This window comes from Callorhinus ursinus, unplaced genomic scaffold, assembly GCF_003265705.2.
Source record: "Callorhinus ursinus isolate GAN/ISIS: 27379988/994484 unplaced genomic scaffold, GSC_fseal_2.0 scaffold27, whole genome shotgun sequence".
Taxonomy (NCBI): domain Eukaryota; kingdom Metazoa; phylum Chordata; class Mammalia; order Carnivora; family Otariidae; genus Callorhinus; species Callorhinus ursinus.
Window position 1 is genome coordinate 6,975,333 of NW_027397089.1, and position 25,946 is coordinate 7,001,278.

At 38.4% G+C, this 25,946-nt stretch overlaps 1 protein-coding gene across 12 annotated transcripts in view; it reads right to left on the reverse strand.

Annotated features, from left to right (window-relative positions):
- PPFIBP1 (PPFIA binding protein 1) overlaps window positions 1-25,946 on the reverse strand; it is a 153,820-nt gene that overhangs the window by 21,675 nt on the left and 106,199 nt on the right. For 6 of the 12 annotated variants that reach the window (XM_073877790.1, XM_073877783.1, XM_073877786.1 and 3 more), the window contains 10 exons: window positions 22,868-22,954; window positions 21,443-21,556; window positions 20,320-20,451; window positions 15,729-15,821; window positions 15,318-15,410; window positions 13,851-13,965; window positions 11,944-11,976; window positions 10,511-10,572; window positions 7,241-7,325; window positions 3,727-3,881 (listed from right to left, as the gene is read on the reverse strand). In XM_073877790.1, coding sequence (XP_073733891.1) covers window positions 3,727-3,881; window positions 7,241-7,325; window positions 10,511-10,572; window positions 11,944-11,976; window positions 13,851-13,965; window positions 15,318-15,410; window positions 15,729-15,821; window positions 20,320-20,451; window positions 21,443-21,556; window positions 22,868-22,954 — 969 coding nt within the window. The remainder of the gene's footprint in view (window positions 1-3,726; window positions 3,882-7,240; window positions 7,326-10,510; window positions 10,573-11,943; window positions 11,977-13,850; window positions 13,966-15,317; window positions 15,411-15,728; window positions 15,822-20,319; window positions 20,452-21,442; window positions 21,557-22,867; window positions 22,955-25,946) is intronic. The other 6 variants (XM_073877788.1, XM_073877792.1, XM_073877791.1 and 3 more) reach the window with 6 other exon arrangements.

A 25,946-nucleotide genomic window follows, 5' to 3' on the forward strand; every position in this document is an offset into this window, starting at 1 on the left:
AGACACTTTGCTTAATAACAATATTGCAGCAGCAACAACAATAATGCCTAAGACATCTTCCCAAACAAATGCTTTGTGTATCCTACGGATGGAATCTATGAAAGAAATTTTATACTCTGGTGTTGAATAATTTCCGACGACCGCAGAGCAGTACAGTGTGAGAGCCCATCATAAACTAGTAAGTGAAACACTTAAAAAATATTGTGATAAAAAAATAAACAAAATTTACCTCAGTGAATTCACTTTGCCAGTCAACCAATTGGTGACTGCGCCTCCCTTCTGAAGTCAGACAGGAAGGGAGGGACTCACACCCGTGAACACATTTCTAGATGCCAATCAATCAACGACAGTCTCGCCTTTGTAATCACACATCCACAGCTGATGTCAACTCACTCCAGCCTCTGAGAGTCCATCAATCCCTGAGCTCCAAGCATCCCCCACTCCCCACATTTGATCAAAGAGACTGTCCTTGACCAACAAAGTTCACCTAGCTAACTCAATAAGCAATACATTTAGCTTTGTGATTTTTTGTTCCAGTTATTGAGTGGTGGTCTCATCCCTTGACACTAAGAGGTTATAACATGTGAAGTCTATTAAAATAATCTGACTGGGCCCAAGATGGAGTAGCTCGCATCAAGCTCCATGTCAGCAAACACAAACTTAGCTAAGTTTCTGGGCTCAGCGCTCCCAGAAAAGGCAGGCCTCGGTCAACCAGTCAGCACTTGCCTGCTCTGCGCAAGTTACCTGACCCCCCTCCAAGACTTCCCTTTGCTGCACATAAGGAAAGTAACCCAACTTTAACCAACCATTAATGCCTATAGCATGACCCCCTGCTCCTGCCTCCTTCTGCCTAAAAAAAAGCCTTTCATTTGCCTGATTCATAAACTGCTGAATAAAGCCAATAAGGTGTTTCAAATTTACTCTGTTGAATTTTGTTAACAACAAGTCCTATTATTGTAAAATAGATTACTTCACTATGTTTTTTTTTTTTTTTTTAATGTGAATCTTTATGATTAGTTCTGGGCAACTTACTGAGCCATCATCCCTGTGTTTTCAAGTTCACAGTAGCTCCCTGGGTTCCTAATCGTGGGGGAGGAAATGGCTCCACTAACAAACTCACGCGTTTTCTTGATTTCATTTTGAACTTTAGGGCTTTAACTCCAGCTCACATAGCCAAGACTTTTTTTTAAGGCTATGAGACTATCTGGGCATATCTTACATGTGACAGCTGCTGTTCTGTAAACAGGGAGCAAGCACACGCATTGGCTGTCAGATGTTATTTTTCCCTTCAGTATAAATAAAACAATCAGGGGATATTTTTTTTCCCCTTCTAAAATATTTCTTATTCCTTAACTAATTCCTTGCCTTTTTCTTCCAATTTTATTGAGATATCACTGACATGCAGTACTGTATAAATTAAAAAAAAAAAGAAAGAACACATTTTTTTTTTCCTTGCGATGAGAACTTTTCGGATCTACTCTCTCAGCAACTTTCCGACATACCAGACAGCAGGGTTAACTACAGTCATCATGTTGTACCTTCCACCCCCAGCACTCGTTGGTCTAATAACTGGAAGTCTGTGCCTTTTCACCACCTCCCTCCAATTTCCCCTACCCACTGATTCCTTATGAATGACATCTTGTAGCCCTCTCCTACATTGAAGAGAGAAATGTTACTCGTTTCCTCCTTGAATTCATTTTCATTCAACTTTCATTTTCTCATTAGGTAATTAGCAGGAACAGATACAAAAAGGAAAGATGCCACTTGGTTTCCTCTCACCACGTAGAGTAAAATGTTAAAGAAAAGCTGAACAAAAGAGGAAATGGAAAACATAAGGGAGCCGAGATTGTTTAGTTAAAATACAAAAACAACCTTTCCCATTCCTCGTTTCTCTAGACAGCACACTGCACTAAAATTAAGAAACGTTTTTAGGGCAAAGAGGGAGGTGTGCCTTGGTTAAGACCTCAGGAAGACTTAAGGTAGTGCTGTCTCATTGAAACCTTCCAAAAGATCAACAACTCTAAAAGTAGAGGGATATCCCACGGCAGCCTTACAGAGACTTAAGACAGAGAAAGGCTTATTGTGAAGATATCTACGGGTATGCTTTACCTGGTGGAGTGGATTATAAATTAATTCATGAGAAATTCCAAATGAATAAGATATTACACCATATTAGACCAACAGGGACAGAGACAGCAGGAGGTAGAAGACCCTTGACCTGTACAGACACTTTTTACAGAAAACAACTCATCTGCAATTACAGGTTCCTCCTCCTGGAAATGAAAAGATGACTCACAAGGAAGAACAGAGATCCCAAAGGACTGGGCCCTGTCAAGGAGCTGGCCACATGGGCCTGGTTGGATTTGGAACTGCTATGGACTGATGACCCCTGTGTGTCTTCCATTTTCCCTCTTTTTTTTTTTAATGGGAATGCCTAGCAGTTATTATGCCTATCCCACCACTGTATGTCAGGTGCATAGGGGACAAACATGTCCTGCTTCTTGAAAAGGAATTGAGTGCTACTCAAGAAGTTGTGCCCGCGGAGCTGCACCTACATCTTGACCTGGTCTGGATGACAAGGTCCTGGGATGCTGATGCCTAACTGGAATGAGACTTTGAAGAGGGGATGAATATATTTTGCATGGGAGAGGGATGTAAATGATTGTAGCCACAGAGTGGAGGGGCAGATTGTACTATTGGAATATGGTTGCACGGGTATACGCCATCCCACGTGTTCTTCTTAAATGTGATACTGTTACTTGTCATCAAGAGGTAGGGTCTATGTTTCCTCTCTGTGAATGTGTGTGGATCTGTGACTACAGGAGAAGAGATGCTACATGACTTCCGAGTCATATCAAAAAGGTGATATAAATTTGCCCAGTCCTCTTCTTGGGATGTTCATCCTTAGGATTTAAACACTATGCTAGGAGAAAGCCAAGCAGTCATGTGTATTTCCAGTCAGGGCCCCAGCTGAGGTCCTGGCCAACAGTAGCCCCAACCATGCGATATACAAATGGGTAGCCTTCAAGTGACTCAAGCCCCCAGCCTTCACGCCATCCTGACTGATGCCCAGTAGAGCGAAGAAGAAATGTTCCTGCTGAGCCTTGCCCAAATCACAGATTTGTTAGCAAAATAAATGTTGTCATTCAAGGCACAAATTTTTGGGGTGGTTGTCAATAGATAATGGAAACAGATTTTGGCACCAGTATGATGTGAAAGAAAAGTAAAGGAGTTGAAGACTAAATATTCCTGTCCAGTTGCTTTTTTTCCCCATGTCTAAAGAAGTCAGGGAAATTTTACTCCAGCATTTTTCAGAGGCACTATCAGAAGTGACTAAAACCAACCTCTTTATATAATCTCACTTTATCTCCCTTCTTTTATTCTCTATTTATCCTTTAATAATAAAGATTATTATTATGGAGATTGTAATCTATTTAGGATGACATCTTTCTCCCATGTTTTTCCTGAATAATTTAAACAATTTTGACATTGCCCAAGGTATTTATTTATTAAAGAGGTATTTATTTATTAAAGGTATTTATTTATTAAAACACACCTTTCACATAAAGTCCTATGAGACACTGAGTCTTGACACAAAAATTGCCAAGACTCAGTCAGTAGTCGCACTGAGAAAAGATCCTATGTCTTTCATGCTGTCAACAGCATTTTAACCTTCAATGACACAGTCTCTTCACTATGAAGATAATGTTGAGAGTCTGTAAATACCTCTTCCGGAACACTTGTGTTAAATGGGTCACGACTGGGAGATCCCATGACTGGTGTAGGCGATAGACTTTTCTCCAGGTCACTAAAACCCTGCGCATCCAGCAAAGTGGAGATGGAACCGGAAGTGAGCAGATCTTCAAAGTCGCCATCTTGGCCTGGGTAAAGGCAAAGCCAAAGGAGGACAACGGCAGCTTTTCATTTACATTTCACTTTTGGAGGAAGAATACCAACTGAATATAAAAATTTTTCTCATCCTTAAAAATCATAGAGTCAGCTTCTCCTGAAATCCTTAGAAAAATAACAACAGGGACCCTAGGAAACCATGTTAAATTATGAGCACCTGAGGCTCGGGGGTGGTATTAATAGATACCCATCACAGACTCACAGCATTGAAATTAGAAGTTAATTTGGTCCAACAATCCTCCCTAATTTTGTTTCAGAATTTGGGGCTTTATAAATTTCAGTTCAGAAATAACCAAGCTGGAGGATACCAGTGGTACAATAAACTAATTCTGAACAGCAACACAGTCACCATGAAACAACTCAATATTCACCACTACTGTGTTCTTAAAAAAAAAAAAAAAATAACAAAGAAAAGAGGAAAAGAAAAAAAAAGGCAATCTTTTGATTCCTTAAGATGATCCTTCTGTGCCATTTATTTTAAAGCAGAAAGAATAGCCTTATGGACAAATGTAACCACATATCCAGCAGAGCAGCCAACTTTGAGAATTTCTTTTACATCTCCAGCAATGAAAAGGATTAGGTGCTGAACAAACTGTGCCAGATATTATTTTTTAAAACCAAAAAATGATGCTTAAAACACTATTCTCTGAATAATACAAAATGGCAAATCATATACTCATTTAAAACTATTAACTAGACTTAGCTTAATTTAGATTTTATTATTTATTCTAATTTTTCATTAAAACGTAGGTATTATTAGCATTCTCTAAGGACTAAGTAAATATAAATCCTAGTGAGAAATCACTGTTTATAAACTCTTCATTAGAACAGGACATAATTTTCAATGGTGGTTAAAAACTACCTCTTTTTGCTACACGTTTTATATGCATTAAAAAAGATAAAAAAATACATGAGGGGTGCCTGGGTATCTCAGTTGGTTACATGTCTGATTCTTTTTACTCTTTTTTTTTTTTTAAGTTTTATTTATTTATTTGAGAGAGAGAGAGAGAGAGAGAGAGAGAGAGAGAGAGCATGCGTGCACAGGCCAGGGGCAGAGGGAGAGAATCTTCAAGTAGACTCCCAGCTGAGTGCAGAGCCAAGGCAAGGCTTGATCTCACAACCCGTAAGACCGAGACCTGAGGGGTACCTGGGTGGTTCAGTCAGTTAAGTGGCTGCCTTCGGCTCAGGTCATGATCCCAGAGTCCTGGGATCGAGCCACGCATCGGGCTCCCTGCTCAGTGGAGAGCCTGCTTCTCCCTCTCCCTCTGCCTGCCGCTCTGCCTATCTGTGCTCTCTCTCTGTCAAATAAATAAATAAAATCTTAAAAAAAAAAAAAAAAAAGATCAGGACCTGAGCTCAAAACCAAGAGTCAGATGCTTAACCAACTGAGCCACCCAGGTGCCCCAAGTGTCCAACTCTTGATCTCAGCTCAGGTCTTGATCTCAGGGTCATGAGTTCAAGCCCCATGTTGGGCTCCACACTGGGCATGGAGTCTACTTTAAAACAAAAACAGAATAAACAAAAACCCCCCATGAAACTGACAAAAGTGATCACGCCAGTGCAATTATGAACAATACTTACCCCTTTTCTCTACTTTCTACATGTTTTATAATTACAGAAATTAATGTTTTCCCTTGATTTTTAAATATAATTATAATGTTGAGATTCTATAAAATCAAACACTGTTCTAAATGCTATGACTATGTAAAAATTAATTACTTGTGAATTTACAAAATTGTCTAAAAAGAGACACTCTCTTGAAGGTATAGAAAATGTTGAGTGATGGGAATTGCTGTAAGAACACTGGTAGAGGTTCATTTGCTTGCTCATTTGGGTATTTACAAAATCTTAACATATGCTGAACCCTGTGGACAATAAGATGAAGATCCATTTTTTTCCCCCTCAGAAATCCTCATCCAAAATAGGATTTTCTTTCTTTTTGAACTCATCAAAATTGAAATTCCAAAATCTGAGTATTTCATAAGTACCTTTGGAAAAGATTTATTACCAGTGCTTACTTTTAGAGCAAATAACCCCACCTATGCACTGCTAATGAACAAGAAGACTTTCAAAGTTCTTAACACTTTTGTTTTAAATGACCCCCCGAGATTTTCCACATTTGAGGATGGCCAACTGGACCATGCATAGATAAAATAATAATACATCAAAAGGCATGACTATTTTTAAGTTTTTAATTCTAATTAAAATACAGTGTAATATTAGTTTCAGGCGTACACTAGAGTAATTCAACACTTCCAAACATCACCCTGTGCTCATCCCAACAAGTGCACTCCTCAATCCCCATCAGAGTGTGATTGTTTTTACTTAGATGGCTTATGGTTTTGCTTTTTTTTTTTTAACTTAACACATTCAAAGCTGAACACAATCCCCCCTTAACCATTTCAATGCTCCCTCACTAGGCTTCTCTATCTTGGTAAATGGAATCATCATCCACCTGGTTTGCTTTAGTCAAAAATGTCAATCTTTCTTGATTCATTCCTCTTCTTCATTCTCATCTAATTCATCACACCACTGTGTTAATTTGAACACCAAAATATATTTCCAATCAGTACCATCATATCATTCCACGTGGAATCCTGCGAGAGTCTCTTGATTGGCTTCTCTTCCTTCCAGTACTGCTCCCTTCTCCCATTATGGTCCATTTGTTACGAAGATGCCGTGGACTTGTGAAAACCCTTCAGTGGATCCCTCTGGGCTGACAGAGCTGAATGCCTCACATTGCCTGACCTGGCCAACACTAACTTCTAACAGCTCTGCTCATCTCATCTCATTCTCTCCCTGCTCACTACCTTCCGGTCAGTCACAATGGTCTTTTTACTTCTTAAATACACCAAGCCCTTTTCCCCCATATGCTCTTTTTTTTAAAGGTTTTATTTATTTATTTTTGAGAGAGGGAGAGAAAGCATGAGCAGAAGGGAAGGGGAGAAGGAGAAGCAGACTCTCTGCTGGTCAGGGAGCCCGATGCGGGAATCTGGGATCATGACCTAAGCTAAAGGCAGACGCTTAACCAACTGAGCCACCCAGGCGCCCCTCCCCATAGTCTCTTGAACACACTGTTCTTTCTGTCTGGAATGCTATCTCATGAACTCCACACAGAGATTCTCCCTGACCAACCAATCTACAGTATTCTCATTGGCCTACACACCAAGAAAGTGTGTAGAGAACAGATGCCTAATGATACTGTTGAATGAATGAACGAATGAACTGTCTAATTTGGAATAATGGATATTCCAGGAAAATGAAACCAAATGTTAAAGTTCACAGCCACTTAAAATCAAGTAAAGTAGAAAAACCTATAGAGCTACACTACCTTTTTTACCTTGGGTCAGTACCACCGTATCTTGCATTTTCTTGTACCTATTCAGGCACTGTCGAAGATCTTCTATTTTTCGATCCTATTAATAAAATAAATTGTTATCTTTAAATTGTGACTTTAAACAGTAAAAGTAACTGCAACACAAAGAATAGGGAGACATGAATTATTTACATTATTCAAGGAATACTTCTAAACTTTAGTAGAACTGGTAATATCTAGAATAGTTTTCCTACGTACATCAGAGATAGAGAAAAAGTACCTCTAAATTTAGAGATCCTATCCTTCAGCTGCCATCTTTAAAAAACAAAAACAAAACAAGGTAATAAGATACAAAACAAAACAAAAAACCAAGAAAAAAATCAACTTTAATTATTCTCCTCTCCAACTTATGGGTCAGGTCTTGAAAGAAAGATTTACACCTCTTTATCAGCTGTCATCAATCACAATCTGGTTTTTCTCTCCCCAAAACACTCAGCTAAAAGCTTCGTCAATTAGTCATCACAGACTTTCTATTTATTAAAAATAAAGAGAACTTTTCATCCTTTTTCTAATTTGACCTCTGGTACTTGATTGCCCCACTCTTTCCTTCTTTTCATTTTTCTTTCCACTCTTTGTTTTCTTCTATTTTGATATCTTAATTCCTTGACCAGATAGTCTACTTCCACTATACCCACTATCTACCGGGCCCAGACTATAAAATGTTAGTGCTTTAAGATTTTGTCCTTTACCCTCACTCTGGTGGATTCTAAAAATGGGTTCCCTAGCTCTCCCCTCACTGGTTTTGGGCATGGACATGTGACTTGCTTTAGCCAAAGAGATATCAACAAATGTGGTGCAAGTAAAGGCTTGAAAGGTCTTTGCACATTAGGGCTTGCTCTCTGTCTCTGCTCTAGGAAACCTTGTGAGCACTATGTGAAGCAGCGCAGACTACTAGAAGTCTACTAGAAGATGAGAGATCATTCGGAGAAGAGACGCCCCAGATGGGACCAACCTACGCAAGTCTGTTAATCACTAGACACGCGAGTCACACCATCCTAGACCATCCAGCCCCATCCCACCCACCAGCTAACTGTAGAGATCAGCAAAGCCAGCCCAGACCAGAAGAACCACCTAGCCAACCATCAGAAGTATGAGAAATAATAAATGTGATTTGTCATGGAGCAAAAGCTAATTTATATATCAACTACAGTTTAGTCCCCAAAAATCTACAATTCTGTATTTCTCCTAAAATTGACGGGGTTCATTCCCTACCCAATCTATAATTATACATTAATCCCAAAATTTAGATTCACTTTCCAACTTTCTATGAGAAATCTCCTTTTAAATGTCCCATGAGCACATCGAAGTGAATGTCTCTAAAATTAAGCTCATTATTTGCCCCTGTTCCTTGAGCCTCTGCTTAGATTCCCTTAACTCTTTGAGGGCACTATCATTCACCTCGTTACTCAAACTAGAAACTTATCCTCAAATCCAAAAAAAATTTTTTTAAAAGATTTTACTTATTTATTTGAGACAGAGAAAGAGTGAGAGAGAACGAGCAGGGGAAAGGGGCAGAGGGAGAGGGAGAAGCAGGCTCCCCGCTGAGCAGGGAGCCCGATGTGGGGCTCAATCCCAGGACCCCGGGATCATGACCTCAGCCGAAGGCAGATGCTTAACCATCTGAGGCACCCAGGAGCCCTCAAATCCAAAATTTTTTTAAAAAATCTTGTCAACCTCTGTAAATATCAGCTTCATATACCCCTCCACCTTATCTCATTCTGAACTTTCCCAGCATGCACTGGGCTGTTCCGAGCCTGGGTTTTTGAGACATGTTTTGGCTCGTAGATATTTTCCTTAGACGCTTTCATTTTCCTGATGAACAACTCTTGCTTTTCCTCAGATTTGGCTCAAATATGGCCTCTTCGAAGCCTTCTGGAACTACTAAAAACTTATGTCACCCCTGGTGCTCCTAAAGCCGTTTGAACGTCTAGTAAGCCCTTGGTCAACATTGGGAGATTTGTTTGTTATTGATGCTTTTTGAGAGAGAGAAATTAAAACTAAATGAGTTTCAGTGATTATTTTTTAAAAAAGTAAAAGCTATGGGGGCACCTAGGGGGGGTCAGTTACGCATCTGCCTTCGGCTCAGGTCATGATCCCAGAGTCCTGGGATCAAGCCCTGCATCAGGCTCCCTACTCTCGGTCTCTCTCTCAAATAAATAAATAAATACATAAATAAAATCTTTAAAAAAAAAAAAGTAACAGCTACGTGGGCCCCTTAATTAATAACTTTCCTTTTTTTATTCCACAGTGGGAAAGACTAGCAAAAAGAAACCTATATATGGGTAGGCGGATAGGACAATGAGTTTATTTCCTAATAAAGAGCAAATAAAGAGAATGAAAGGCAAAAATATATAGACAAGTAAAACAGAGAAGACAAGAATTAGAGAAAGAAACAGGAGAGAAAAAGATCAAGACAAAGTTCTTTGGCATTTGCTTTTTTTTTTTTTTTTACTTCCTTGAAATGACTCTTTTCTTGGGAAAATGCCTTCTTGTCCTATTCATTAAGTAACATGAGGTAGCAGTAGTTCTGATGACAGGAGCTGAACCCGACTGTTGATGCCAGCTGGATATAGGGCTGATCAGGTAGGCCGTGAAGAAACACCTTGCTTTAAAGGTCACTGTTTCCCTGCTCTAAGCAGAATGAAGCAACCGGAGTGAAGAACCTGGAGACCTTGGCATTTGGCCAATGTAGCTAAAACAGAGCTTAGGGCCATATGTGATTTCCCAGTGCCCGTGCCTCTGTTCTCCTAGCTTCCCTCTCAGGAGAACAGAGACAATGCCTGATGTGAAAGAATCCAGGAGTGTGAAGGAAATAATAGGACTAACATCAACCCCATCATGAAGCTGAAGTCGTCAAGGGCCACCCCTTTCAGAGTTCATGTTGGCCCAGAAAGGATGCCCTATGTACGGTATCCTTTCTCTCATTTCCTGCCTGAATATCAAGCAATGATCTGAGGGCTTGTACATTTTTCCAGATTCACGGGAAGGAGGGGGAGGCAGTTCTCAGTGGAGCCAATGCTGCTGGTCCCCATTCTACACACAGTCACAGTGACAACTGCCACCACCGAGAGCGGGCACACGAGGGCAGAAAGGGAGAATGCTTGTCCCTCCACGTCAGTAGGGTGTAGGGTATGTTCTTCCAAACTGACATATCTCCAGAAAATGCAGGGAATGATCAAAATGGTGGTACACATCCACATAAATACTTTAATTTCATCTAGATACCTTTTCTTCATTTGCTGCCATCAAAGACTCCACAGCCTTTTTCATTTTTTGCACTTCAATATCTGAAAATATCACAACATCACATCAGAAGTCAGTTTCGTTAACATGTGTGACAATAACAAGAGGCTGAGTCTTCAGACTGAAATGTTTTAAGGAAACGTTTACCATCAATATCCTCTTTTGGGGGAAAATCTGAAAAATGAACACTTTCCATGTCACTTGAATGGTCATCACTCCAGAAAGTAAACAGTAAGGGAGAGAGCTAACTACCCTCTCTTGAAGCAACAGCAAAATCTTCATGAGAACACTGAAGGTGAAATTTCAGTGCTATAACCACGAAAACACGGACTTTTCAAAAAAAAAGAAAAAGAAAAAGAAAAAGAAACAAAAAACCTAGAAAGCGGTGGGGGGGAAAGCGACGAACAGTGTACATGATGACATAAGCAGAGAAAATGATGCTCAGTTTTAACCAAGATGGAGACATGAATGGCAAGAGCCTGATGGAATGTGGTATTTATAGGAGTAGTCATGCTAAGAAGCTGGTTGTAGGTTCCATACAGAAGGATAATAAGTACTTTGCTTCATCTATAAACATCATTTCCAACACTATTTTAAAATGTAAAAGCCAAAGTAAGGTAAAATGTGATTTTTGCTTAAAATCTGACAGTCAAATACAAAAGCACGTTACTTTAATAATAAAAGAACCAATATTTTAAGATGAAACATCCAACCTAAAATGAAATCACAAATTTAAAAAACTCAAACAAGCTAAGGTTACCTGCTTCTGAGGGAAAACAAAACAAAACAAAACTACTACTTAAGATAATTTTTAAAAGAGTGGTGCATTGGTCACCGCTGATATAACATTTTCAATTAAGGTATATTCTATAGAAACTGCCTTTTTTTTTTTTTTTCTGATGCCAAATTCTCTTGACTTAAGAATTCAATATCTGGAGGAAAGAGCCTATTAATTAAGGATTTATCTTTATGATATTATATAATCTGGGTTCTGTTAATCAGCCTGGGTACAATCTCTTTTCTAACACTGAGAGGGTGTGTCTAATTCCTGATGTAGAGCTCAGTGAAAAAGTGGCTACAAGACATTGAAAAGTAACTTTCTCTTCTGACCTGCTGTCTCCTGAACTACAAAGAAAATGCTTCCTCACTTCCACTACTCTGAGTGCTCTGTTGTATCCTGTGGAGCAAAAGGGCTGAATCAGAAAAAGAAAATTAGCAAAATGACCTTTTACTCTTTGTTTTTATTGTTTGTTTGTTAACCCTCTATTTTGTGCACTCTGAAGAAATGGAGAGCTTATCGATGAAGCAACTTCACATCTTTGGTGAGAGAAATGTTTTAAAACACATGCAAAGAACAGTCCAAGTAGTACTTTTGGTGAATGTAAAGGCTGATGGAAATACACCAAAAACCTTACTTTTGTCTTTGAGCTTCTTTTTAAAATTTTCATCTGTGCAGGAAAACCCATCGAATTGGAAGTTAGTATATACTTACAACAATAAATATTTTAAAAGCAATATTATTTAGTCTTTAACCTAAAATAAAGAAACTCTAACCCTATAAGAACTGAATATTAAACACTATTTTGTGACTTTAGGAATAGTACTATAATACATAATGCTCTGTGTAAGGTTAGAAAGAGCATATCATTCATCCAAAGACCTAAATTTGAGTTCCTACCTCTGTCACTTCATCTTTGTGAACCTTGATTTTCTTGTATATTAAAATTAGGTCTATGGAGTACAAGCACTCTTTATGCTCTACATGGTGAAAATACCATTAGTGATGCTTTGGTTGTTGTTACATTCCTGTTACAGGTCAACACATGGCCCTCCTGAATGTGCCCAGCACACTGCTTATGACACATTAAACTCACCCCTCAAATTCAACGACACTGACACAGTCTATCCCCCCTGGTTCAATGAGATGAGTCCACTGATCACACAGTTAGATGTTTTGCCAACATCAGATTGCCATGAACTTTCGAAACATTGCTCTCGACCCTTGTATTTATCTGGCTGTGCGTTGGTGACAAGCAGTTCACAGACCAGTGTCCCTCTTTGGGCACCACTAATCTAACACATCCTCTAGCCCACAAGTCCGATGATTCCATCTTATTCTTAAAACCCCAAAACATGACCTAACTGTGAATGTCCTTTAAAAACACACACTTCTAAGGGTGCCTGGCTGACTCAGTTGGTGCAGTATGTGATTTTTGATCTCGGGGTGGTGAGTTCAAGCCCCACGTTGAGTGCAGAGCTTACTTAAAAAACAAAAAAACGCACAACAACAATTCTATATATGCCAAAATATACAAAGGAAAAAAAATCCATTTCCTTCAAGGGTTGATGAGTTGAGCTTTCTAATCCATAGGGAATTGCAACTACAGGGATATAAAGCCAGGGTTTTCTAGAGCCAAGAAAGACATCACAGGTAACCTAATTCAACCCCTTCATTGTTCAGACCGTGAGGTTACCAACGTTCATATGATATATAAAAATGTACTAAAGCTACACTAAATGGAATTTTTTGTTTCAAAAGAGTCAGAAGCTGCTTTGGTAGCTTGCATGCCACAGTGATTTATAATAGCAAGGAAAGGTTAAACCGAATCTAGTGTTGTCAGGTGTTATGTGCATTTATATTTCCAAATATAACATAAAAAACACATTCAAGTTATTTTCTATCAAGTATAACGTACATTAAAAATTACATTCCATACAATATTCAAAACAAACCTCAATTACGAGAAAATTTTTTGATAAATCCACACGTTTTCAAAAAAACAGAATTAGCCTATTTTTGCTTTCTATCAGGTCGAGGGCTCAATCCATTATAAGAAATTTTCATTGATTTTCCAAAGATGCAAAGTCTTTTCCTCTCTTCTCTCAAAAGGGTAGGAAAGGTTTCTAAATCTCTTTGTGCTATTTCAAGTTCAGTTCAGAGGGAAATAATCCTGGGATATAATAATGGTTCCTTTTAATGCTCTCTGTCACTCCCTGGTACCACAATCTGAACAAGAACTCTCTTGGGAGAATTTACAACTTAGTAATCTAAAACAAACACCCGATAAAGTACAGAGTTGCCCTTCTCCAGCTGCTGAAGAGGAAGCTAATAGATCCCCAGGCACAGGAAAGAGTCTCCAAGGAGTCCCTGCTGTCTTGGGCTTAGCTGGTGTCCGCTAGCCTTCCCCCTTCTCTGAAATGACATCTCACTAACACTGGGTTCTTTTGCAGGTGTAAAAGATGTAAAGGAGTAAGGGAGAGAGGGTTGCATAGGGAGGATTCTAACAAAGTAAGAGAACAAATGTCAAATGTATGTACCCACCTCGATCAAGAATTTCCACCCCCTCTCCTTTCATCTTGCACACCAATTTTTCTTGTAGCCTTTTTACTTCAGATTCCTTCTCCTCCAGTTTTTCTTTTAAAGATGTCAGTTCGTCCTACAAATGATAAATTCATTTCAAAACAGTAGATTATGACTAAAAGAGGCTATTCAGGGAGCATGTTAACTCTTAAATCAGTAATTAGTTTTTGGGAATGAAACAAAAAACGATAGGAATCTAGATGCAGACTTCAGAAACCAGACAGTGGCAATGGGAAGCAGGAAGCAAGACAATTAATGAAGGTCAATGTATAATAATTCTGGCATAGTGTTTCAAGTTTCTTTGTGACCGAATTAAAACAAAATCTTTTCAAGTATAATTCGGACCAGGGTAGCCCTAAGGTTTAAATCTTATGTTAAATAAATAAATAAAAAAATCTCCCCAAGTTAATCAAGGATGATAATCAAATTAGACACTTAAGTGTCATAAAAGCAAAGTAAAACGCAAATTGGAAAATATATATTAAGACTTGACTGAGATTTATTTAGTATTTCGAGATGGCACCCATGTTCCCTGGACAAGGCAGAGCTTAATTAATGGGTAAGGTAGCAGGTGATGAACAATGTTAGGCAAATCATGGGACTAAGTAATTCATCCTTATCACCAAAATAAAAGAACAGAGTCTCCTACAAGAATGGAAAAAAAGATTTAACAAACAGATTTGAAACCCCCCCCTTCTTTTTTACTACATAGCTATTAAAGATTCCAAGTCCAATGTTCTATTTACTAATGTTTTAATTTTCAGTTTAATTTTGGTGAAGAATTAGCTTTAGCACTGAAATTTTGCTGGCTGTATTTACACAGAAAATAAAGCTACGCAGTGCTAATAAACGTACTTTTATATTTCATAAACATTTTATTTTCGGTCTCAAAATGTATGTATTATGGTTAGTACTATGAGAAGATCTCCAATGAAACAAGAAAGCTGGCCCTATACTTTTTACTTATGATAGGCGTGGATCCCAAGTACAAGGAATTTTCTTTCAGTAGCACTGGCAAGAAGCTTCTTTTAAGCAGTAATTTCAACTCACTGCCATGATATAGTTAAACTTTAAGAAAGTCCCAAAGGAAGAAGCAGTCTTTGCTACTGATGCAAGACAGATTTTTTTCCCCCCACAGGTGGCATTTTTGCAACTATTTTACCATATGTTTGGGTCTCGGAAACTCTAAGAGGGTGAGATCTAATTTATTAATGAATACTTTTATTATTTTTCATTAATTATTTCATATGTTTCTGAAAACAACATGAGGGATCTCACTGTCCCTTTCATCAGCTTTAAATGTATTTTTAAAAAATAGATGACACACACACGATGAATGCACATGCTACTAAAAACACTATCACGGCAAAACAGCACAAGCCAGAAAGCAAACAGGCCCAGGACCCCAGTACCCAAAGTCTACTACACCTTCAGTGACTCCCATTTTTGCTCCATCCGCTGCTTTTCATACTGCATCTGACCCACCTTGATTTTCATGCTAGAAAGTTTGGCCATTAAAGACTGGTAGAGAGACAGAGGTGTGAAAGAAACCACAGATAGAAAAAGACAAGCCTAAATATCCAAGAAAATAGTATCGGTTTATAAAGGAGGTTAGGTTAACTAAGAGAAATAACAGGTTATATTTTACTAGATTAGTTAAAGCCCCGATTGTTATCCAGAATAATGGTGTTCCAAATTCAAGAAGGTCTCCAGCTTGGGGGAAAATTTCATTCACTTGTAAAATACCTTCTTTATCATCTACTGAGTTGAAAACTTATATTATTGATCGTAGATAAGTGAGTCTTGTGTTTACAAATTTTTGCCTTTGAGAAAACTTACTTTGGTTGATTTCAGCTTTTTTTCATACTGAAGTCTTTCATTGTCCATTTCACTGACTCTTAACCTCAAATCATTGATCTCTTGCATTAGCCCCTGTCAAAGAAGAAACAATGAAATGCGTTAGGAAAGTGGCAACACAGCTATCTTTGCCAAAATAGCAGCTTGGAGGTCTGAAGTCAACAGCGTCTGAGTTCAAGTGGTATGAATTGGATCAGACAAATGGAAATAAACATGTATCTCCTCGAGACCCAAAGCATCTTTCTAGTTAAAACACTAAATTCTCAATGCCTCTGGCCTACAATGATGGGATTATGGAAATAAAAGGTAATTTTTAAAAATTTAAATTAAATTAATTAACATATAATGTATTATTAGTTTCAGAGGTAGAGGTCAATGATTCATCAGTCTTATGTAACACTCAGTGCTCATGACATCATATGCCCTCCTTAATGCCCATCACCCTATTACCCCATCCCCCCACCCACCAGCACCCCTCCAGCAACCCTCAGTTTGTTTCGGATGATTAAGAGTTAAAAGGTGACTTTCAATTTTGATTAAGAAAGGTAGCTAATCATGTACCATCAATCATCAGCTATTCCTGGACTAAAAATCACCATATAGATTCCATCTTTTTAAATTAACTAGAAAAATTTTCTTTAGTAAAGCCATCTACTTTTAGGGCCTTTCAGTGATATGTGGATTATTTATAAAAACATTTTTATAATTTCTTCTTTTGCCTAACAAAAATATAGATTGTTCATCAACCCAGTCTGGGAGAATAGAATGGAATTTCAATCTTTTTTTGTTTTTTTTGAAATGTGAATCTTTTAAACCAAGGATTCTCAACTTGAGGGTAGATGACGGCCCTGTAATTTACAAATACATTGTCATAATATAATGTTATATTTGGAATAGGAAAAAGCAAATAATCCTAAGGTTTTCATAATACAAATACAGCCAGATGCTTTTTCTACTTCCACTTTAAAAAAAATAATAATAATTTGCTTGTAAAACTTGTCTAAGTGTTTTGAGAAACAGTAACATATTTTTGTCCAGAGCCTGGACAATAGGAAAAGGGAATCAGAATGCCACACAATACCAACTTCAATACTGTGGAGAGGATTTATTTTTTACTACAAGCCATCAAGACCCCACCAATGGTTAATGTGTTTTTAGTCCTCATTTTTACAAGTCCTCTATTCCTGAGCCATAGCTTAACAGATGACATAATTATACAAAAATGCCACAAAAAAGAAACAACACTAGAAGAAATAAACCTTTCTTACTAAACTATGCATAATGATTCACACGTAGAGAAAGGGATGGCTTTCCTAATTATATAATTACTTAACAGTAGTGTATCATAATTACTCATTAGTTATTATAATTATTTTCTTTTTTTTCTAAAGAGCGCACACATGTGCACGCACATGGGGAGAGGCAGAAGGAGAGAATTTTCAAGCAGACTCCCCACTGAACACGGAGCCTTAGGCGAGGCTCCATGAGCTCCTGATCTGAGCCAAAATCGAGTCAGAGGCTTAACCGACTGGGCTATCCAGGCACCCCTATTATAATTGTTATTAACACAGTGTCTCAGTAAAGGAACATCTATTTTCCTTTGAGGTCAGGCACTGTTTGACATCATTTAATAACATTTTAGACGTGTTCAGAATTCAAGTCTAGGGAAAAAGTCAGTTTCTCCCGTTTATTTACCTTCCATTTATTAATCATCCTTGCATACTATGAATTCTTAGTGATCTTCCTTCATCTGCCTGGTCTTTTTAATATATATCTTTCCACTTTCTCATGGTTAGCAGCTTTGAATTCCTATTTGGTATTGTTTTATTTTACCACTTCTTTTAGAAATAGTGACAATTTGCAAAAAAGAAGTAATTGAAGAAAACAGAATTATAAATTGAAATAATTTTTCTCTTAAAAAAAAAAAAAGCCCTACCCAAATATGCCTTGTGGCAACACTGTAACTATGAATATAAATCTCCAACCTGAAAAAAGTCCTGTCTTCCCATAATAACTCAAACTGGAAAATCTGAAAATAGCTCCTTGATACAAAACTTTAAAAAAATTGAATTCCGATTATTTCTAACTAATTTCTTATCAGAATTTCAGTTCTTTTTAAAAAGAAAATCCCTGTTACTGTTCCCTTTTCCCTCTCAGAGAAACTCAGGCTCTACAGAAAACTCAATTTCTGGCATCTGTACTCTTACCAGAAGGGGGCACTGTTGAATAATGCTAAGCATCTCCTATCAGCCATACCGGGGACAGGCAAGTCTTCAAAATTCCAGGATTTCAAGGTTTTTACCCCTAATCTTTAGGAAGTGCCTATATTTCTTCTCAAATATTGGAATCAATATTTTCTTAGAAATTAATCTCCAAATAATCTAAAGTTCTAAGACAAAGTTAAAGAATTTTGGATTCCTGAAACAGCCAGGGAACCTTTTTTTTTTAAAGGAGGCTCCAGACCCAACAAGGGGCTTGAACTCATGACCCTGAGATCAAGAGTTGCATGCTCTACTGACTGAGCAAGGCAGGCGCCCCCCAAATATTTTATTTTTATTAAGGGAACAAGAATAGGAAAATGAGCATATTCAATTCAGTTTTAATTTTGAGGGCTATTTTATTTATTGTCATATGTAACAAAGTTGATCAGATTATAGTTTATAATCTCTCGGTATGCATATTATTTTTTACCAATAGTATTGAATATTTATTAGAAAATTATCAAGGATTGAGTTTATTGAAAGTTTGATGACAGGATCACTTTGCTTATGATTGAAAATGCATGAGTGAAGCAAGGAAGCACCAGAAAAAAAAGTTTTATAAAAAAAATGCAGACAGAGGTGCCTGGGTGGCTCAGTCAGTTAAGCCTCTGACTTGATCTTCGGCTCAGGGTCATGGCATAGAGTCCCAAGACAGGGTCCATGCTCAGCGCAGAGTCTCTTGAGATTCTCTCTCTCCTTCTCCCTCTGCCCATCCTCCCACTCACACGAGTGCACTCTTTCTCTCTCTCTCAAATAAATAAATAAAATCTTTTTTAAAAACACAGACAAACTCAAGAGATGTAAATACTGCTCTGGAGTCCTACCAAAAAATCATAATGCATCCACTTCAATTTAGTCCTAACGTTTGGTTAACATCTCAGATCCAAATTAACCAGTCGTGCAGGTTAAGACTCCCCCTAAACTTTATGTATACACAATGGAAAAGGCCAACTCTGGACCCGAATACTGTAACTTCTTTCCCTGCACCAGAGTAAGCTCCACAGCATATTGTCCACCTGTTGACTGAATTCTATCGCAACTGTGGGGTCAGGGAACGACAGAGAGGAAAAAGAGAAAAATATCCAAACAGATTTTTCAAGAAAGCAAAAAAGGGACAATTTTAGAGAAATTGGGTAACTTTCTAAGTTCTGTTTTAAGAGCCCTAGTCTCAATCAAGTGAGAAACACGCTCATATAGGTGACTGACAATAAGCTTTAGAAGATTAAACGTGAACTAAGTCGGGGATTTCCTTTTGCTGCTGAGGAAGTAATACATATGCTGAGACTTTCCATTAGAGTTCCATCTTTGGCAGAAAATTTAATTTTGAAAACAGCAATGGAGTAAACCTCACTAAATCCAGTCTATATAGGACTTGCATACAGTGGAGAACATACGTAATGTATCTCGTATCATGATGGTACAGAGTTGGCTTGAAATGAAAATAGAGGGGGAAAAATACTTAAATGATTTCTTCTCCCCTCCCCTTCCCTGTACCCACATTCTAATCCAGTATGAGAACTCTCCATATGCCAACCGAGGAAACAAAAGAGAGAAAAAAGAAGAGATGCCCCTAGGAGATAACAAAGTCCTGCAGCTCTTCATATTTCTTTCCAAACAAACAGATTTCACATGGATATGCGCTCTTTCCCCAACAACAAATAATAAGCAAATAAAAGACCCGGATTAACAATAAAACAGTACAAAGAACAAAGCATGGTTAACCACAAAAATGGGTACTTTTCACAAAAATATAGTGAGCTTTATTTATTTGGAATGATTTATGTGTGGAATAGACCAAAAGTAGAAGGCCAAATGAAATAAATTCTAAAAATCTGATTTTTATGATTATATAATGAAAGCATGTTCTCTGTATGTATTTTAAAACCTACTTATTATACAGCAAATAATCAGTATAAAGAGAGCTATTAGTAAAGTGATACACTTAAACCCATTATTTTCATAATGAAGAAAACCACTACAGATGGACAGAAGGACAGACAGATGAATAGAGAGAAGCTGCAAATGTCATAAAGTCCAAAGTTATTTCTAAAGACTAATGAAAGGATTAATATTTCACATCAACAGTCTCACAATAAATATTTCCATGAGCATTTAGTGATAGTCAATGTAAAAAAAAAGTCAATGTAATTAAAGATTATTCTTTAAAAAGAAGCACGGATGAACGAGAGAATGTAGTAATTAACTGCCTCTCCCTCATGCCTACAAGGAATTTCAACTTGCTCTGGAAATATGTGTATGACATATATACACACACACGCATATGTATATAAAGGGGGGGGGTTGTCACTTACCTCGGTGTCTCTGAACCTATCTTCATAATCCAATCTGTCCTTCTCTACAGCTGTCAGTTTTAGCTTCAAGTTAGATATTTCAGCCATCAGATCCAACTTCTGAGTTTCTAAGGATGTCCTACTCAGAAGCTCCTATTACAATTTAAGAGATACATTCAAAAGTTGTTTTATTATAAAGAGACACATATGGATGTGTCTCACAACTGCAAAGCAGTAACTATCAAGTCAGGAATGTGGTAAAGATTAATCACTAAACAGATAAAATTTGAAAAAATTATTTGCTTCAGTTAACCTTCATTGAGCAGAACTAAATGTATGCTTGCTTACTGGGGAGACGTACATTATGTAGATACACACACATATATAAACCTGAAATGCTGCTAAGCCTGAAGAGAACACTGACGATGACATGTTTTAAGTGGTTCAATCCTCAAAACAACCTTATAAAGTAGAAACTCCTAAAGATAACTCACGAATTATCCTTGTTCAACAAACGAGGAAGGTGAGGAACAGAGGTTAAGAACTTGCCAAAAGTCATACAGCAAGGAAATGGCAGAGTGAGTGCTCAAACTGAAACAGTCTCCCTCCAGGGCGTGCCCTATCCACTATATTATAGGTCCTCTCGTCCACAAGCACTGTGTGTGTGTGTGTGTGTGCGTGCGTGTGTGTGCTCCCTCCAGGGTGTGCCCTATCCACTATATTATAGGTCCTCTCGTCCACAAGCACTGTGTGTGTGTGTGTGTGTGTGTGTGTGTGTGTGTGTGTGTACATTACATTACAAGTTTGGGTTTTTTTTTCTTCCCAGAAGTCATATATGGTACTTATCTTTTTTCTCAATCATAAAATATATGCTCGTGTTTGGGGGTTAGGAAACCATATGAAAGTTTAAAGAAGAACATTAAAATTACCTACAGTCCTATCAATATTTTATTCCAGATTCTAATAACTTTCTATTGTGTGCATGTGTTTTGAGACCCTGCTACTCTAGGTTTTTGCTTAAAATATGCCAGTCTAGGTGAATCATGAACTTTATTCCTGCATCAGAGTGAACATGACATACAAATGCAGCACTTCAAACAGGTCAGCAAGAAAATCCCACCTCAGTGCGGGCTTCTGAACATACCTGCTGCAGCATTTCTTCTGTAGCATTCAGCTTTTCCCTGTGCTCTTCAAGACAAAACTCCAAATCTCGAATCTTCTCTCCTTGAGCCTCTACCTGGTCTGTTAACACACTTACCTGTATTAAGAGCAAAATACTGCAATAGAGTAGGAAGAATTTGGGTCCCACTACAAACTTTTAGTTCTCTAAATAGAACAAAAACTGGAATGTCACTCCCCATTTGGTTGTAAAGAAAAGAAATGCTGTGGGTAAGACAGCAGTCCTTCACAATCCTATTTAAGTGACGCTTATGGATCTGAGGACTCCAATTTTTAAGGTGATTAGGGCTGATTGGGGATATGCAATACCTTGTATTTATAGATTAACATCATTTCAACCATTATATGCAAGAGAGCATGTGAACAGATCATTCTTTTTGGGGAGAATGGGATGGGAGTGGGAGGTAGTATTAGAGATTAAGAGAGGAAATGGAGTTATGTTTGAAAGAGAAGCTGTCAAGGACTATTCAACTCTGATACTTCACGAAGAATAAAGAAAAGGACCCAGGGAATTCAAATTCCATGAGATCTTTCCTGATTACATTGTCCACAAGTGTGTTCAAATCCAAGATGTAACTCAAAGATCCACAAGGAGACACTGGATTAGTCTTTTATCCTTGGTGCTTATTGAAAATGTGAGTCGGGGCGCCTGGGTGGCTCAGTCGTTAAGCATCTGCCTTTGGCTCAGGTCGTGATCCCAAGGTCCTGGGATCGAGCCCCGCATCGGGCTCCCCGCTCCGCAGAGAGCCTGGTTCTCCCTCCCTCTCCCCCTGCTTGTGTTCCCTCTCTCGCTGTCTCTCCCTCTCTGTCAAATAAATAAATAAAGTCTTAAAAAAAAAGAAAATGTGAGTCTTTCCCCAATGATCACCAGTCTAGTAAATCTACTACAATTTATTTAGCTCAAAATACCAAAATAAAAATATTTGTCATGCATTTAAAAGTACAAAGAAGAAAACTCAAATTTAGCCACTAAACCAGACTCCATTACTCACTTAGGTTCTGTTTGGCTCATGGTATCGTTTTTAAAGTTGAAAAATTAAATATATTCAGCTTCAGAAATATGAAGATTGATGAATATCTATAGTATAAAATTGTAATTTGTGCTGTATATTAAAAAAAATCAGATCAAATAAGATGACAGATCAGATCAGAAAATCAGCTTAGATGACACTGTGTCTGTCATCAGAGAGTCCGGGATGCTCCCTCTAGACAGGGTAAGCACACCCTTGTGCTGCCACAGTCCCCACCACTCCCTATTGTGTACAGATGGCCTATGCACTTATTTCTATTAGCAGTACGGCTCCTAGAAGCATCTGAATATGCCATCCCAATTTAAAATGGTCTTTGTGAATATGTCATGAAGAAAGAGCAGCATTTTAAAATCACTTGCCTGAAGAACGAGAGATTCTTTATCATTTTCTAAACGTGCCAGCCTTTCTTGATACACCTCTCCATTCCCGGGCAGGTGTCCGTTTGTCTGAAAAGATGAAGTAGTATGTGTAAGGCCTGACTCTCTTTAAAACTAAAACTACTGTGGGCAAATAAAATGGCATACTTTTTTTCCCCCCCCAGAATCTTGCAATGGATTTTCTTTTCTTTTTTTTAATTTTATTATGTTATGTTGGTCACCATACAATACATCACTGCATCAAAAACTGGTGATGTATTGTATGATGGCATACGTTTTTAATCCAAGGAACCTGAACGGAATTCAGCACAGCTCTTGCTGCCACTAATCGAAAATATGAGCCTGCAACTTGGTTCATTTACCTCAAAATAGGTAAAAGAGGCATGCTAGGCATTTAGGCATGTTACAGACAACTTCTCATCAAGCAGAAAATCATGACCTAAAAGGAACAGTGGTTACTAACATTAATTGGCCGTGGACACACAGCTGGGTCATGCCAAGTTTTGCGAGTGTGTGCTCAGGCACAAAATCCCTAATTACCCCCTGAATGCTCAGTGCTACTAATTCTGAGTGGGGACAGTAGGAATGTCCTGGGGTGCCCTTACGTCCCTCCCCTCTCCTCCCAAGTTTCAAATCCAGGACTGCAAATGCCTGCATCGGGGATGTGGGGCAGCTCACACCAGCTTCTTCCCTGGACCAAATCACAGGGCAAGTCTTCCCTTTGTCTTTGAAGCCTTTCTTTCTTCCCCTGGAAGCTTAGGAATCAGTCCACAATGACATCCCCTCCCGCCCCCCCGCAGCACTGACTAGCTCTCCTCATGGGCACTTTATCAGTTCCCATCCTGACTTGACTAACTTCTTGTGAGTTTGCTCGATTCTATAATGTTATGCCAAGCTCCTGCACAGAGCCTGGAAACAGGTGTTGTCCTGCAACCACAGCACTGCCCCGGTGCTCTGCTTAGACTTGCGCTTGCTTTCTTCCCCTCCCTCTGGCCCCGCACCTTTTAATCAGATTCGGACAAGTTTATGCACGGTAAAATACCGGAGGAAGCACAGATTGGGAAAGCAAGTCACTCTTTTTTTCCTCAGCTGTCTCATATATAAAAGTCATTAAGGAGACACACGAAAAGGCTCACAGAGAGCAGACAGCATAAAAACGTCATTTTGAAATATAGCAGTATATGTGATATATTCCTTGTTATCTCACTTGAATAGTTCATAATCATATAATGGGTAATCCCAATAGAATTTCCTGATTCCTCCTTCAAATACAACAGAAATAAAAGCCAGTGGAGCTCAAATTGGTTAGATGGGGCCATCCAGAGTTCAATCAAAAAAGCAAATAACTTCAGGGGTGCCTGGGTGGCTCAGTTGGTTAAGTGTCTGCCTTTGGCTCAGGTCATGATCCCAGGGTCCTGGGGTTGAGCCACATGTTGGGCTCCCTGCTCAGCGGTGAGCCTGCTTCTCCCTCTCCTCCCTGCTCATGCTCTCTCTCGTTATCTGTCTCTCTCAAATAAATAAAATCTTAAAAAAAAAAAAAGCAAATAACTTCAGGTTTTAAAGCCAGAGAAACACACTCATCCTTACTGCCCAGGACACAGCAGACGTGACATCTATTATTCCAGAATTAACTGGTATTATTCTACCTTTCCAAATAATGCAGTTTCCCATATAAATTCTGGGAATAACAAAAGGCCTGTGTTGAGAAGAAAACACACACACACACACACACACACACACACACACTCACATGAGCTTTAACGCAAAAGGAAATTTCAGGATGTTGCTTCTAAAAATTCAGATGCACTGGATATATTCCACATGAAGCCACAAAAGAATCAGAAGCTAATTGAGGAAGGAAGCCTGCAACGTGTATTTAGAGTGGATAAAGTTTTTAACATCAGCTGCTTGACCACATACCTGCGCATTTACCACAGCATAATTCTGTTCATATTGTAAACTGAAGTACCCAGAATTAAATTACAAGTACTAGGAGGAGTTGGATAGAGTGGCCTGAAAGACTTCCAACCCCGGGGACTACCATGAAAATGAAATTTATGTAACTTCTTGAGGACAGTTTTTTGGAACAGAGCCAGGATGTACATGTTCTCAATCTAAGGAAGTGCTCAGACTGGCCCTATACAGCTTTAAATTCCTCATTCTGATTATGAAGCTTAGCAGGCATCTGCTTTTAAAGCCCCACATAAGCGAAGTTTTATAAACAGATATATTTCATTAGGTAGAAAAAAAAAAAGGTTTCTGTTCACCGAGGATAAAAAGCAAAAGTTGTTATTTCTTCTGACTGAAGGAAATTATAGAAAGATTAGAAGTGTTGCTATAGCAAGTTCTAGAAGGGTTTCACGAAGCTACTGCATATGATTTGGAAATCAGATGTTCCAAAATCAGTATCACAAAATGATCTTAAAATCAAAATACTAAAAATTGACTCACAATGAGCATACTCACACTTCTCAAGACTAGTGATATTTATGAGAGCTCATAATGCTTGAGTAAATTTTTTTTTTTAAACACCACAGGTCACCATAGCAAAATAAAGCAAAAGTTAAGAGCCACTAACGGAGGAGTTACGTACTTTTAAAGTAGTGTGTTGACTTATTCAAGCAGGTAAAGGTCTAGTCTCCTCACACATTTATTTATATTTCTGCCAATTCTGTTACCCTTGCCTTAAAAATGTTAGCAAGAGGTAAATGACATTAGGCAAATACCCTACCACGTCTATTTTTCCTCCAACTCCCATGCTTTACCTACCAGACCACTCAAAACCTCCCCCGACATGGCATGCTCTCTGGAATTCTATTCCTTCTGCATGGACAGTATTTCCCACCCTTTCTTCATCTTTCCTCATTCCTTGAAGTCCAGCTCAATCCGGGCTTGGTCTGTGAAGTCTTCCTTGAATTACCCGTTCATCACTCATATGCCAGCTAGAGATTCCGGATGAACGCTCATCACGGCAGGCATCACACTGAACGAATTAGGTTAGACTTGGCTACATATATATTCCTCTCATCCAACAAACTGTCTTCTTGGTGAGTAGGTTTGC